Here is a 14,408-nt window from a genome sequence, read left to right as displayed (position 1 = left end):
CTGGGGAGGGGCAGAGAGAGAGAGGGAGACACAGAATCCGAAGCAGGCTCCAGGCTCCGAGCTGTAAGCACTGAGCCTGATGTGGAGCTCGAGCTCAGGAACCTCGAGATCATGACCCTAGCCGACAAAGTCGGATGCTTTACCAACTGAGCCACCCAGGCACCCCATACACTTGCTTTTTAAATTAATTGTACTAATTCTTTTAATTTCTTGGTTTTTACCGCAAGAAAATGAGATTACACCATAAGAACTAGTCTGCAATTTGCTTTCTATATTTAACAAAACATCATTCTTTCAAGTCCATAAAAAGAGATCTATCTTTTTTAAAACCTGCGCGATACTCTGTCATCGGTAACAAGCTTTCTTCGGCCATCCCCGCAGTCAACAGGCATCAAACAATGATCCAACAAGCATCCTTGTATATATGTCCTTAGGATAGAGTCCCAGATGCAAGAGAGCTGCCTCAAAGATTTGTGTGTGTGTTCTTTTAATAATTCTTTTCATATCACTTTCCAGAGACTGAGAGGCAATTCACATTGCCAGCAGCGATGTCCATTTCTCAGCATCACCCCCAACACAAGAGGCTTTTTGAAATTTCTGTAGATCTGATGGGTCCTAAGCCAGCATCTCGTTGGCTTTTCTGGCCTTTCCCATCCACAAGACGGAGGCCCTTTTCGTGTGATTTCCCGCCACATGAAGTTTCCTTCTCTGAATTGCCATTCCTCTGTCAATTTCCTATTGCATCATCTTTCTGCCATCCACCTGCAGACGCTCTTTCTACATCGGGAATTAAAAAGTCTTCGTTCATCTCATGCCACAGTTTCCTCCAAACTACCACTTATCACGTGACTTCACCTGAGCTTTCCTTTACCTTCAACACATGCCGTACGAAACCAACGGTGTGGGGCGCCTGGGTGGCGCAGTCGGTTAAGCGTCCGACTTCAGCCAGGTCACGATCTCGCGCTCCGTGAGTTCGAGCCCCGCGTCGGGCTCTGGGCTGATGGCTCAGAGCCTGGAGCCTGTTTCCGATTCTGTGTCTCCCTCTCTCTCTGCCCCTCCCCTGTTCATGATCTGTCTCTCTCTGTCCCAAAAATAAATAAACGTTGAAAAAAAAAAATTTTTAGAAACCAACGGTGTTTATCTTGCCTTTCGTCGTTTCTGGGTTTCTGACTCCGACAAGGTGTTTCTCTTCCACCCCAACGTTTAACAATGATACGCTATTGCTAAATTTTCTGTCTGTCTGTGCTGGGATCACATACCCAAAATGACTACCTACCTTGGGGCACCTGGGTGGCTCAGTTGGTTAAGTGGCTGACTTTTGATTTCAGCTCAGATCGTGACCTCACATATTCGCGAGTTTGAGCCCCACATAGGGATCCACAATGATAGCGTGGCGCCTGCTTGGGATTCTCTCTCTCTCTCTCTCTCTCTCTCTCTCTCCTCCTCTCTCTCTTTCTCTCTCAGAATAAATAAACTTTAAAAAAAATGACTACCTGCCTTAAAACAACAACATACAACTAAGTAGCTCGCACTGAAACTACCACTGAAACCCGGTGAAACCCTCTTAAGAAAGATGAAGGGAAATGAAGATCATGATTTTCTGAAAGTATTAGGGAGAACTGCCAAAGGCAATGAAAACATTTTAGAGTCACCGTCGCATTCTCTCTTCACCTCATGAGACATGAGCCCCAAAAGAAAGTCACTCTCCTGACTCTGCTCTTATGATCTGTATTTAAACGGAAAAATTTTAAAGCAGCCACTAACTACAGGCTGAGTCCTTTAAACCCTAGAATCCAAGCCACCGAATCCCTAGAAAATAAAGACATTGGAGAGGAGCTGAACTCCACGGCATCGGTATCACGTCCACATCGTGGCACCCGGAAAGCTGGCTACGTAGATGCTAGACGTACAGAGTCTGGATGTGCTGGAGGGCATTACAGGCACCTGTCTTGGGTGTCATAGAAACTTGCAGCACAGCTCACAGGGACTCACTCGCTGTGTTGTCAATATAGTCCCTCGAAGGCCACACCCCCTCCAGTCCCCTAGGCCCTAAGCTCTCACCTAACTTCCTCGCGGGTGGACTTCTAGGATCTTGCCCCCTGGTGCCTCCACCCCCACCGGGTACACCGTGAACACCCGGGAAAGTCACGACCGAGCACGTGCTCAGACTGAACGCGAATGAGCCCGTACCCGAACATGGCGACGAGCAGGTTGACCAGCAGGATGTTGGTAGACAGCATGTAGATACACACGAGGGGGATGGTGATCCACTCGGGGAACCGAGGCAGATTGTGCTCGTCCAGCTCCACACACAGCGGCTTCGATTCATTCCCAGTGAAGGTGCAGTGGGCAAAGTCGTACGTGGTACCTGTAGATGTAGAAGCCAAAAGGCAACGTGAGGACCCTCTGGAGGAGGCAGTACTTCGGCACCTGGGGTGGGGGGGTGGGGGACACGAGACAACCCAATGAGGATGGCTTGAGGGGGGATGGCGACGATAAAAAGCATTTGGGTTTCGAAGACACTGAGACCTGATCAACAAAACTAGCTGATGGGTTGGAGGCGAGGGATGAGATCACAGGAGGGGTCAAGGATAGGATTTGCACAACTGAGTGACAGAGCCCAGATGGGGGGGAGGGCCTTGAAAAAAGTCCCAGTCCTCACAAAGGACTAAAACTACTGGGGTGCAGTGGGACTAAAGCCACGAGGATGAAACGTACTCCCTGATGAATAATGGTGAGCACAGTGTGCGGAAGGGAAGTTAACAATAGCAAGGTGCCTTTCCATCACGCACAGGAAAAGAGCTAAAGTCTCAGAAAAGGCTGTAGCAGAAGAGGCCAGGGCTGCCCGAGGCCACAGGGCTAATCGAGAAAACACCAGGGAGCTGAGAAATGTGACCAACAGGGCAGGGGAACGTCGGGATCGCTGTGTCGTGGCAGGACCGAACACGACAAGCCCGGGCTATCGTCGGCATCACAAAGATGCTTTCGACGGCTCGTTCAACACACCCGCTGGCCTGCACATGCCCCACTCCTTCCTTACGTAAGCTGGGTGTGGGCACACCCGTGCTACCCGTGCTGCCACTAACCTGCCTCCAAAAGAGAGCGGACAGTGGGCCACAGCCGGATGTTTAAATTCCAATTGCCAGTGCCAAAATTTCAATATTGCTCCTTTTGAAATAAATGGGCTCCCAGTTATACAAGAGAGGACAACTCACAACACCTGTTCCTAAACTAGCGAGGCTTGTTGCTGTCAACTGCCGCGTCGCTGTTGAAAACACAAGAAACGCTATTTTTTGAGAAGTCAAAACGTCTCAGACTACACTGCTGAACATGTCTGCAAGGTGGGCGTAAAGTCCTGCTCGAAGAAAAGGTCATGAGGGTCCGTGTTCACTCCCTGGTGTTGACTCAACGCCAGCTGTGGATCAGAGCAGGGAGCCCCGGAGGCCGGTTCCGGAAGCAACCCCCCTACCCCCGGCTGTCCCCACCCGGGCCGGGTCAGGCTCACCGTCCACGTCGCTGGGCACTTGGCCGAACATGGCCAGGTAGGGCTCGTAGATGACCGAGCGGAATATCCATCTCCAACGATGCTCGTTTTGCCTGAGGATCCCTTGCCTGGCCACGCCAAAGGCCACCATCCACACCGCAAACAGGAACAGGAAGAAGAACACGTCAATCAGCTGTCAAGGGAGGACAAGAGAACAGAGTCAGGACCGTGCCCCACGGGTGGCTCGTCTGCTCAGCTGACCACAGGGAAGGGTCGAAGTTCCAGTCACCCTGTGTTCCCCCTAATTTGCCACCTTCGGGTCTTGGGACAACTCTTTTCCGGAATTAAAACCAACGGATGCATTTTGGCTTTAGGTCTCCCAACCAGCTCAGCCACAGAAACCTTCTGGATGAGAGAGCCCAGCTCGAGAGCGAAAGAGGGGCCTAATTCCGGAGCACCTGTACCTCTACTCCTCATCAGGCTCCCTTTCTTTAAATCCCTACATTGCGTCCTCGGTATTCTTTTTTTTTTTTAAGAAAAGTTAAAAGCTGTCTTTATTAGACAAGAACGCACGGTTTAATTTCTTGTTTGACTTTCTGCACACACAGCATGACTTCATGGTGACATGGTGCCTCAGATATGCTTTGAATTAAAACCGCAAACTCAAAAGGACCTCAGCGTTGGAAAGCAACCTCCAGATGAGCTAATCCAAACGCCCATCTGACTTACAGACAGAAGCACGGGAGGTTTGGGTCATCTGGAAAACAAGCTTAGGGAACCCACATCGTCAGTGGATAATTCTCTTTCCGTTGGACGTCCCTGTGAAAGGGGCTGGTAGGGCTCGTCCTACATCTATACCGCGTGGCTACAGAATCGAAGCTCTGATCATCGCGGTGCTTCTAGTCCCCTGCACGCTTCCAGACGAACATTAACCTCTGCGGTCCGCATCTATAAGATGGGTGTAAACATTGCACTCCTGCCTCTTCTCTGAGTTGTCCAGACTCAAACGACAACAGCTGGTGAAGACTGACGTCTGGACAGATCGCCTCACTGGCAACACATTTAATTAGCCACTTGCTCCTACCCGCCACCTGTTTAAATTTTAAACCGGGGGAGGCCCCTGATGAAGGCACGTCAGAGACAGCAACCCTGGCCAATTGTGACCTGCCGGGGGACCAAGCCCCTCTACAGACAACTGGAGGGGTCTAGCAAGCAGAATGCGAACCACAAACACCCTCCATTCTTACCATTCTCTGCAACATGATAATCTTGGGTCCTAAATTCCTGCTTACGGTGAAAATGTGGATCAACCTCAGAGTGAATATGATATAATCCAGGCAAAAGATCACCCGTCCGGAATACAAAGAGGTTTTATTCGAAGAGTGGAGCCTACGGCAGGAAGAGAAGCAGGGCCCGTGAGACTTTGACGAAAGAGTTCCAACTTTTGTTTTTAAACTTTTTTTTTTTTTTCAACGTTTATTTATTCTGGGGACAGAGAGAGACAGAGCATGAACGGGGGAGGGGCAGAGGGAGAGGGAGACACAGAATCGGAAACAGGCTCCAGGCTCCGAGCCATCAGCCCAGAGCCCGACGCGGGGCTCGAACTCACAGACCGCGAGATCGTGACCTGGCTGAAGTCGGACGCTCAACCGACTGCGCCACCCAGGCGCCCCCCAACTTTTGTTTTTAAAACTAACCGAACACGAGGAAACAGGGTCAGGGTGCCGAGAGTGAGTGGAAGCAGACCAAGGACAACGCGTGTCAGTCACTGAGGACCAAATGCCCTGGTCTTCTGCCCTCGTGGCCCCCGGTGGAGCAACGACAGGGCACACAACAAGGCTTGCAGAGGTTTTTGCCACGTCCTCCTCGAACTCTACCCACTGCAAGAACGCCGTCGCAGTATCGCTAACTTCCCGGCTCCCTCGGCCACCATGATGGTCCCGGTCCCCAGCCCAGACCAGCCACTTGGGACTAGGTTCTGCCAGGTTTCCCCTAATGAGACCTCACCTCATTTGCACCAGATCATTTGACTCGCTGACCACCTGCGAGTGTGTTGATTGGGAGGCATGTGTTCTCGCCACCTGGAATTCTCTAGAAATCACGTCCAACCCACCGTGATTCAGACGCTGAGCCCCAGCAGAAAGGAAAGGTATCGGAGGGGGAAACGGAGCTCTCACTCACTTCAGACTGCGGAGTGAGCAACGGGCAGGCGTTCGTCCAAAGAGTCAGGCTTCTCTGCAAGGGATGCCACGTGCACAGCTCGAATACGACCATGAGCTTTACCTTGAGGCTACTCGGGGAAGGCAGGCCCGGAGGGGTGCGGGCACGGGCGATGTGCGCCATGGTCTGGGTGTACCTCAACTTCCCTTTCACGTGGCGTGCACATTGCTTTTTGCCTTCAACGGTGATTCTAGATGGGTTTTTCTAATCATCCGCTCCGACTCTGGGAGGGCGGGCTCCATAGCCAGCACTCACGAGGCAGTTAGGTACATTTTAGAAGATTACGTGGTCCAAAAGGAACACGTTACGCAACATTTCACGTGCTCATCGTCCTCTGCTTCCTCCGTCTCTAATCATCCCCCTCCCCAAAATTCTGCGAGCACAGAGAGAAAAATTGTGAAGAACTTTTCGATTACAGATCACCAGGAGGGAGAAGAGAGGAGACGTAACTCCATGCCGACCACGCTGGGTCTCTAAGAGGCTCAGACGGTGGCGTTTGCAGTAATCTCGAGATGGAGGGGGAAGGGGAGTCAGGTTGATCTTGGGCTTGAAGTAGAAAAGATCTTTTCTTCACCTCTTCACTCAAGAAAATCCAAAAAACGCCTGAAACTGGGAAAGGTGGTGAGGCCAACTTACCGAAACACAATTCCTGCTATGAAGTAAAAAAGCCCGAGTGTATCCATGACATTCCACAGGTCAGTGAAATAATTCACCCCATTCATGTACCACTGCAGCGCAGAAAGGGACAGAGAGAGAGAGAGAGAGAGAGAGAGAGAGCATCAGCAGCCGGGAAACATCAACTGCTTCCAGATTTTTTTTTTTTTAATTTTTTTTTTCAACGTTTATTTATTTTTGGGACAGAGAGAGACAGAGCATGAACGGGGGAGGGGCAGAGAGAGAGGGAGACACAGAATCGGAAACAGGCTCCAGGCTCTGAGCCATCAGCCCAGAGCCCGACGCGGGGCTCGAACTCACGGACCACGAGATCGTGACCTGGCTGAAGTCGGACGCTTAACCGACTGCGCCACCCAGGCGCCCCTCCAGATTTTTTTTTAACGTTCACACATTTTTCCCCACATCCTTTTTGAGCCACATGTCCCATGTGCCCTGCCACATGCCCCGTGATATTCTGGGGGGATTGGAAAGTAGGTTGCACACTTGCTGTTCCGTTACTCATGTGTTGCTGACAAAGTCAGAAAAAGGACTCATGCACCATCGCTGTTCTTTAAAGATGAACCGGAAGACAGTGAGCACAACCTGCATGGACAAATGTGGAACACCCAAGCCGCCCAGTACAGTGGTATAAGTTGTGCACTGCACAACTGACAACTGTCGTCATCATAGATTTGCGTATTTGTTGTAAATACTTTTTGGCACGTGGCAATAAAACATCTTGATAAAAGGAATTTCTCTTTTTCTTTTATTATTTTAACGTTTATTATTGAGAGATGGAGAGAGACAGAGCACGAGCATGGGAGGGGCAGAAAGAGGGGGAGACACAGAATCCGAAGCAGGCTCCAGGGTCTGAGCTGTCAGCACAGAGCCCGACGTGGGGCTCGAAATCACAAACCGTGAGATCATGACCTGAGCCGACGTCAGATGCCTAACCGACCGAGCCACCCAGGCGCCCCAGGAATTTTCTTTTTTACTTTGCACACAGGTGTTCTATGCGGCACCTGTGAGGACAGGCGCAGTCGCAGAAATGACTGACAGGAACAGTGTGCCTCAGGGACCCTTTCATCATGACTTGTGGGTATTGGGTATGATTTCTCAGAAGAAAACTTGTCAGGAGATAAAGAGGGAAAAGACGATCCAGTAGAAGGACAGCCCCTTGGTGATCTGTCTGCTGGGTCTGGGGGACTTCAGGGTAGTCACCCGACCCTCCCGTCCGTCCCTCTATTTCAAACATGTTTACCGAGAGCCCACAGGATTCCAAATACCCGTGCCGGGCTCCTGGCACACAGGATGTTGGATTAGGTGCGACGCTGATTCCCATCCACTGGCCCCGGGGAAAGGCAGTCATTGGACATGTTTAAAATGAAACGCGGTAAGGGCTGGAGGGCTGGGGACACCAAGCCCAAGTGAGCTCAGATAAGGAAACCACCAGACTTACTTGAGCGACGCAGGAAAACATCGGCAAGGACGTGTCCTCAAAGGCACGTGGCACTTTTCAATTTCACTACGAAATCAAGCACCAGGGAAATAAAATCTCCCAGCCCCGGTTCGACCGCGTTCCTCTGTGGGATGGCTGAACGCGCGGGCCCAGAAACCGCATCAGCATCCCTCACCGTCCATGTGGGCGGCCCCAGTCTCACCGGTTACCCGCCAAGAACCGTCTGTGAGATGTGAGCGGTGGGGACAGGCCCCAGCCCCCTGCTCCCCCTTTAAAACCCTGATCCGGGAGGCAGGTAGGAACACAGCAGCCAGGTAGATCCAGTCCAGCTCGGCCTCTCAGAATCCTGGCCTGAGCCGCGGGAGAAACCCTGAACAGATCGAGCCCGGGGCTTGGAGGCACTGTTGTAGTAAGAAAGCGGGGTTTTGGGTTTGGTTTTTTTTTTTTTTTTTTTTTTTAACGAACAGAGGCCTCTTTTCTGAGTGGAATGACAGACAGGGGCTATACTCATCAAATAACAGAACCATATTACAGCATATCTTTCAGGATTTGGGGATTCAATGGGCCTTAACACAGAAGGGATGATGGAACTCATCTCGTGCTGCATAAAGATCCACAATTTGATCAATGGACGCTTGTACATACGGACTGCCTTGGTTGAAAATGTCAATTTAGCCTATTACAGCCGCCCCCGGGGAAGGAGACATAAGGAGAGTACACTTTGGGATACCCAGACACAACCTGAAACAGGTAACATCCTGTCTGGTTCCGGGCTTTTCCTAACGCGTGTGAATTCGGTTCATTAAGACAGTGCCAGGATAGCAAAGCAGATTCCTGGAGGAAACCAAACTGAGGATTCCAGCCGCGCGAGTCTGCAGGCAGAAGAGAAACAGCGACCCCTAGCGTCGGATTCCTTGAACGACGAGAAACCTGGAGGCCATGCTCCGCAGTCTGGCTCACAGACCTCAGGGTCAGCTGTCCGGGCGGGGGGCCAGAGACGGACTTGAACCATTTCATCCCCCCGCCGCTCTCAACCCTCAGCCCGAGGCACTCCCATACCATCACCTTAATGCACGCAGGATCGATGAACGAAACCGGTCCGTTCCAAAGTGATGTTTAAGAGGAAAAGAAGAGGGGCGCCTGGGTGGCTCAGTCAGTTAAGCGTCCGACTTTGGCTCAGGTCACGATCTCAGTCCGTGAGTTCGAGCCCCGCGTCGGGCTCTGTGCTGACAGCTCAGAGCCTGGAGCCTGCTTCAGATTCTGTGTCTCCCTCTCTCTGCCCCTCCCCTGCTCATGCTCTGTGTCTCTCTGTCTCAAAAATAAATAAAAACATTAAAAAAAAAAAAAAGAGGAAAAAGAGGAAATATTTGCCCAAAGCTGGACGCCCGCATCATCACCCTCTGTATCAAACATCACCCATTATTTTTTTTAGATGATTTTTTTTTTAACGTTTATTTATTTTTGGGACAGAGAGAGACAGAGCATGAACGGGGGAGGGGCAGAGAGAGAGGGAGACACAGAATCGGAAACAGGCTCCAGGCTCTGAGCCATCAGCCCAGAGCCCGACGCAGGGCTCGAACTCACGGACCGCGAGATCGTGACCTGGCTGAAGTCGGACGCTTAACCGACTGCGCCACCCAGGCGCCCCAAACATCACCCATTATAAACGTACACAGGATAGCGGGACTGGGTCAGGGCTGTGGGCATCACCTCCTCCCGGCAGGCCCCCGGGATGACTGCTAAGTGCTTGTCCGCAGCCCACTTCACTTCCCGAGGCTCCTGCCCCCACTCTGTCTACTCTGGGTCTCTCCCAGGGAACATGTCACACTACACCTGCCCAGGGTCCTTCTCCAAGCAAAATGCACTTGTCCTGAGCCTCCTTCGAATAAATGACTTTGTAGTTAAACGTCCATACAACTTTGGATGGAGATATTTGTGACCTAAGGACTTCTCATTTCACAGCTGCAACCCTCTAGGCCAACCCTCCAGTAAATGTAAGACTCTGGGCAGTGCTGTTCTCTCCTCGGAAACTCCCAGAAACGACCCCCGCCCATCCTCTCTAACCGGTAAAAAGCTCCGTAAGAACAGAGAGATTTGCGTGCTTGGTCCGTTGCTGTATCTCCAGTGTCTAGAACAGTGCCTAGCATCTGGTAGGTACTCAGTAAACACTTACTGAAAGGCAGAAGGCACGAATGAAGCGTTTGGCTTACGCCAAGACGTGTCTCCTTGCATCTTCCAGCCGCCGGGCCAAGCCCCGCCCTCTCACGCAACCCAAAGTCCTGTCTCCGGGCCCACGACTTCTCTAGATGCCTGGAGGAACCAGACAATGGCTGCAGCGTCTATGCCTTCACACCATGTGGGAGGCAGGGGCAGCCCCGAGACTAGTGACGAAATGCCCGGGAGCATGAATGAGCGAGAAAAGAACATTCCGAGATGCAGCCACTGGTAGCACCCTCTGCTCCAAAGGACACCCTCGAGCCCCTTGATCCCGGGCTTCCCAAGTCTCCCTCGCTCTGGCCTCATGAGCCACCGTCGCAGCCCCAGCTTGCTCCCAGCCAGAGCACCGCCGTGGGACTGAATGAGGAAGACCCTGCCTCGCCAACTCACCTCTTAAAAAACATACACTCTTGGGGCGCCTGGGTGGCGCAGTCGGTTAAGCGTCCGACTTCAGCCAGGTCACGATCTCGCGGTCCGTGAGTTCGAGCCCCGCGTCGGGCTCTGGGCTGATGGCTCAGAGCCTGGAGCCTGTTTCCGATTCTGTGTCTCCCTCTCTCTCTGCCCCTCCCCCGTTCATGCTCTGTCTCTCTCTGTCCCAAAAATAAATAAACGTTGAAAAAAAAAATTTTTTTTTTAAAAAAAACATATACTCTCGGGGCGCCTGGGTGGCTCAGTCAGTGAAGCGTCCGACTCTTGATCTCAGCTCAGGTCACGATCTCACGGTTCATGAGCTCGAGCCCCGCATCGGGCGTGGAGCCTGCTTGGGATTCTGTCTCTCCTTCTCTCTCTGCCCCTCCCCTGCTTGTGTGCACACGGTGTGCATGCACTCTCTCTCTCTCTCTCTCTCTCTTTCTCCCTCTCTTTCAAAATAAATATATAAACTAAAAAAAATTTTTTTAATTAAAAAAAAAACAGAGGGGCGCCTGGGTGGCACAGTCGGTTAAGCGTCCGACTTCAGCCAGGTCACGATCTCGCGGTCCGTGAGTTCGAGCCCCGCATCGGGCTCTGGGCTGATGGCTCGGAGCCTGGAGCCTGTTTCCGATTCTGTGTCTCCCTCTCTCTCTGCCCCTCCCCCATTCATGCTCTGTCTCTCTCTGTCCCCAAAAAAATAAATAAATGTTGAAAAAAAAAATTAAAAAAAAAAACAAAAAACAGAGGTGTCTGGGTGGCTCAGTAGGTTTGGCATCCGACTTCGGCTCAGGTCATGATCTCACGGTCCATGAGCTCGAGCCCCACATTGGGCTCTGTGCTGACAGCTCAGAGCCTGGAGCCTGCTTCCGATTCTGTGTCTCCCCCTCTCTGCCCCTTCCCTGCTCACACTCTGTCCCTCTCTGTCTCAAAAATAAATAAACGTTAGAAATTTTTTAAAAAAAATATACATTCACTTGCCAGATATACATCGATGTCATCCCTTGAGCTAAGCCCCTCTGGGTCACACATGAATACGAAGCAAATCTCTGCATTGGGTCATTTTCATGCCACTCGCTGCTGGACAACAGCAGCATATGTGTGAGGAGCTGAGAAACCACACCCGGGAGTGGAGGAAAAGGAGGAAGGCACGACCCCAGAGCCCGGCCACACCAGGCTAGGAGAAGGGAACACGCGCGACCCCACGTGGAGGGCCAGCTCAGCGCCTACAACGGCGTCAGGAGGTTCCCAGTAAAAACGGTGCTGTTCCCTTACTTCCTCACATCGGCCTGGGCCCATTCCTGCCTTAAATGTGGAACCTCCTTCCGTCTTTGCTTCTCCCGAGCAGGACATTTTCACCCCCTGGCTGCAGACACCTAGTAAGTCAAAGCTAGCAAGTAAAAGACAGCTGGGAGAAAGAGCCTTTACAGACGGGTTATGGGATGAATCACACCCCCCAAAATTCATACTTTGACGTCCCAACCCCCATGTCCCTCGATGGGGCTGTGACCTCACGAGCCAGTACGTGGGGCCCTCAAGAGGCCGACGTGAAGTCAGAATCCTCTGCGCGTCAGCAGGACCCTGATCTGGGGAACAGTTGCCAGTAGACGGAAAGCCTGATAACTTCCCATGCGCGACACCCACGTGGGTCGTTCATGCTGCTCTAACCCCCACCTGTCCCCTATCTCCATCCCCCACCTGCACCTACGGGGCCGGGGAGGGCAGACGCAGGGCCCGGGCGTGAAGACTCCCTCCCTCCCCCCGGCCCACAGCAGACATTGAGAACTGGTCAAGACACTCGCCGGCTGAGAACAGAAACAGACTCAAATCATCCTCAGTCGAGGGCTCCTAGAAGCCACAAAAAAAGTCTATCAGACTTGGCATGATGGTTGAAACCACTCTGGGATTGCCGTACCAGGCAGCGACACTGTGAGGTCAAGGACGGCGCTCTATGGCCCTCCAAATCTCTTGTGGCACCTGCCGTAGCATCGCGTAAACATAAGCACCGAGGCCATGCTTACTGAATGGGTATGATGTTGGGTCTGGGCTCAGAGAGGGGGCGACAGAAGTGACAGCAACAGCACTGCTCTCAGATCATCACTAAGTCTGAAAGGGTTTCCTGGGACTTTTCATAACAGTTTAGGGACAGCATCACCCTTGCCATCAACGCTTATCTGTCCAACAATTACCAAGGGAGCACCGGCTATGTGCCAGGCATGGGCTAAAGCTTTGGATTGAGTGGTGGGGAGAGGATGCCACAAGACACAGATGCCAAAGAAACTGCAGAAAAGCACCATGAATAATTCACACGCGCTCCCTGAACTCCACAGGGACTTCTATGACTTTCTAACACTGTCACTCTGACACGCTGGGCATTAAGATGCTCTTAGCTTGAAAGTCCCCCCATCTCCCCTGCCTCCCTTGATGACGGTAATGGCAGGCATGGGTTTGCAGTCCAAGGTCAATCTTCTCTTTGAACACATTCCCAATCCCGAGTAATTCATTTCCATCAATTAACATTAATCAGCAAGGAGCGAGCTTGGTGCTAAGAAGTCTCACCGGAGGGCTGAGATATTGAAAAGGCCCCATTTACTTTAGGAAAACCATGACTTTGGAACCTCGGAAGCAACTTCTGCTCCTCGCTGGCTTTGGGAAGACAGCACCTACTGAGCAAAGGAGGAGGTGCCCCACGTGGGGACGGTCCTACCTGTCTTACTTCATCGCAGAACAGGACAAAGACCAGGGCGTAGAGGACCAGCTCAGGGGAGTGTGGCACCGAGTGAAAATCCATGAGCAACACGTAGGCAAACAGCAGGAGGAAGGCGATGTAGAAAACCACGTTCCAGGCAAAGACCACAAAGGGGGAGGTGAAGAACGCCACGTAGTACCACAGAATCTTCTTGTGCTTGTCGATGGGCTTCTTCCTGGACCAAGAGGTAAGAGCACCGCCATCACCGTCCGAAGCATCGCGGCCTGCGGGGGCCTCGGACCCACGGCCAGGGGAAGGGGAGCCAGATCGACCCCGCCAACACTCAGCCCTTGGCATTTCAGGATTAACAAATCCGAATTCTGCCTTGGGTACTGAAGACGTAACTCTATCTCCAACCGTTTGGAATCAAACCCGGGAAAAGCCAGAGAAGATTCCCAGCCCTACCGTGTAGGGCATGCTGCCTACAGTCCCATCGTACATTCCAGGCTTTATAATCCTTTACCTAAGGATTTACCTAAGGATATGTGCTCACACACACACACACACACACACACACACACTCCCTCTCTCTCTCTCTCTCTCTCTCTCACCTGTCATCATATGTCTCAGTTTCATACCTAAATGATACAAAGCCACAGCCAACCAAGGGTATAATAAACAAACACAGGATAATCTTCCAATTCTTGGTGTCTCGGGAGATCTCTCCATACCACTGCTTGGAAAGAAAATTCTACAAGGAGACAGAGACAAAGGACACGAGTCCTTATTAATGCAGCGAAATGCAGGATGGTTTGTAAACCTTCTTCCCAACCCTCACACCCCCTCAAAAGAAATAACTCTCCAAATCAAGGTCCTATCCTTTTATATTAGTTACCTGGACTCTGAGGGGCTTCGATAAAATGATTCACGAGTGTGTTTGACTGTCAACCCTTTCCTGACTTGGGTTCTGTGTACTTTAATGTTTGTTTATTTTTGAGAGAGAGAGAGACACAGAGCGTGAGCGGGGGAGGGGCAGACAGAGAGGGAGACAGAATCCGAAGCAGGTTCCAGGCTCCGAGCGGTCAGCACAGAACCCGACACGGGGCTCGAACCCACAAACTGGGAGATCATGCTCTGAGCCGAAGCCGGAAACTTAACTGACTGAGCCACCCAGGCGCCCCAAGGTTCTGGGAACTTTAAAATAGAAGTTGTGTGAGTCCAAATTCCCTAAAGCCATGATTTTTAACCACTGCTAATTCTTCTTAAGTTTAAACAAG

The 14,408-nt window shown here is 51.7% G+C and overlaps 1 protein-coding gene across 2 annotated transcripts in view; it reads right to left on the bottom strand.

Annotated features, from left to right (window-relative positions):
* LOC123599665 (transient receptor potential cation channel subfamily M member 8) overlaps positions 1 to 14,408 on the bottom strand; it is a 60,782-nt gene that overhangs the window by 25,533 nt on the left and 20,841 nt on the right. For both annotated transcript variants that reach the window (XM_045481800.1, XM_045481799.1), the window contains 6 exons: positions 13,770 to 13,882; positions 13,150 to 13,366; positions 6,341 to 6,432; positions 4,732 to 4,873; positions 3,506 to 3,677; positions 2,191 to 2,368 (listed from right to left, as the gene is read on the bottom strand). In XM_045481800.1, the coding sequence (XP_045337756.1) occupies positions 2,191 to 2,368; positions 3,506 to 3,677; positions 4,732 to 4,873; positions 6,341 to 6,432; positions 13,150 to 13,366; positions 13,770 to 13,882 (914 nt within the window). The remainder of the gene's footprint in view (positions 1 to 2,190; positions 2,369 to 3,505; positions 3,678 to 4,731; positions 4,874 to 6,340; positions 6,433 to 13,149; positions 13,367 to 13,769; positions 13,883 to 14,408) is intronic.

This window comes from Leopardus geoffroyi, chromosome C1 (genome assembly GCF_018350155.1).
Source record: "Leopardus geoffroyi isolate Oge1 chromosome C1, O.geoffroyi_Oge1_pat1.0, whole genome shotgun sequence".
NCBI classification, from domain to species: Eukaryota; Metazoa; Chordata; class Mammalia; order Carnivora; family Felidae; genus Leopardus; species Leopardus geoffroyi.
This window is presented reverse-complemented; position numbering and strand designations above follow the sequence as displayed.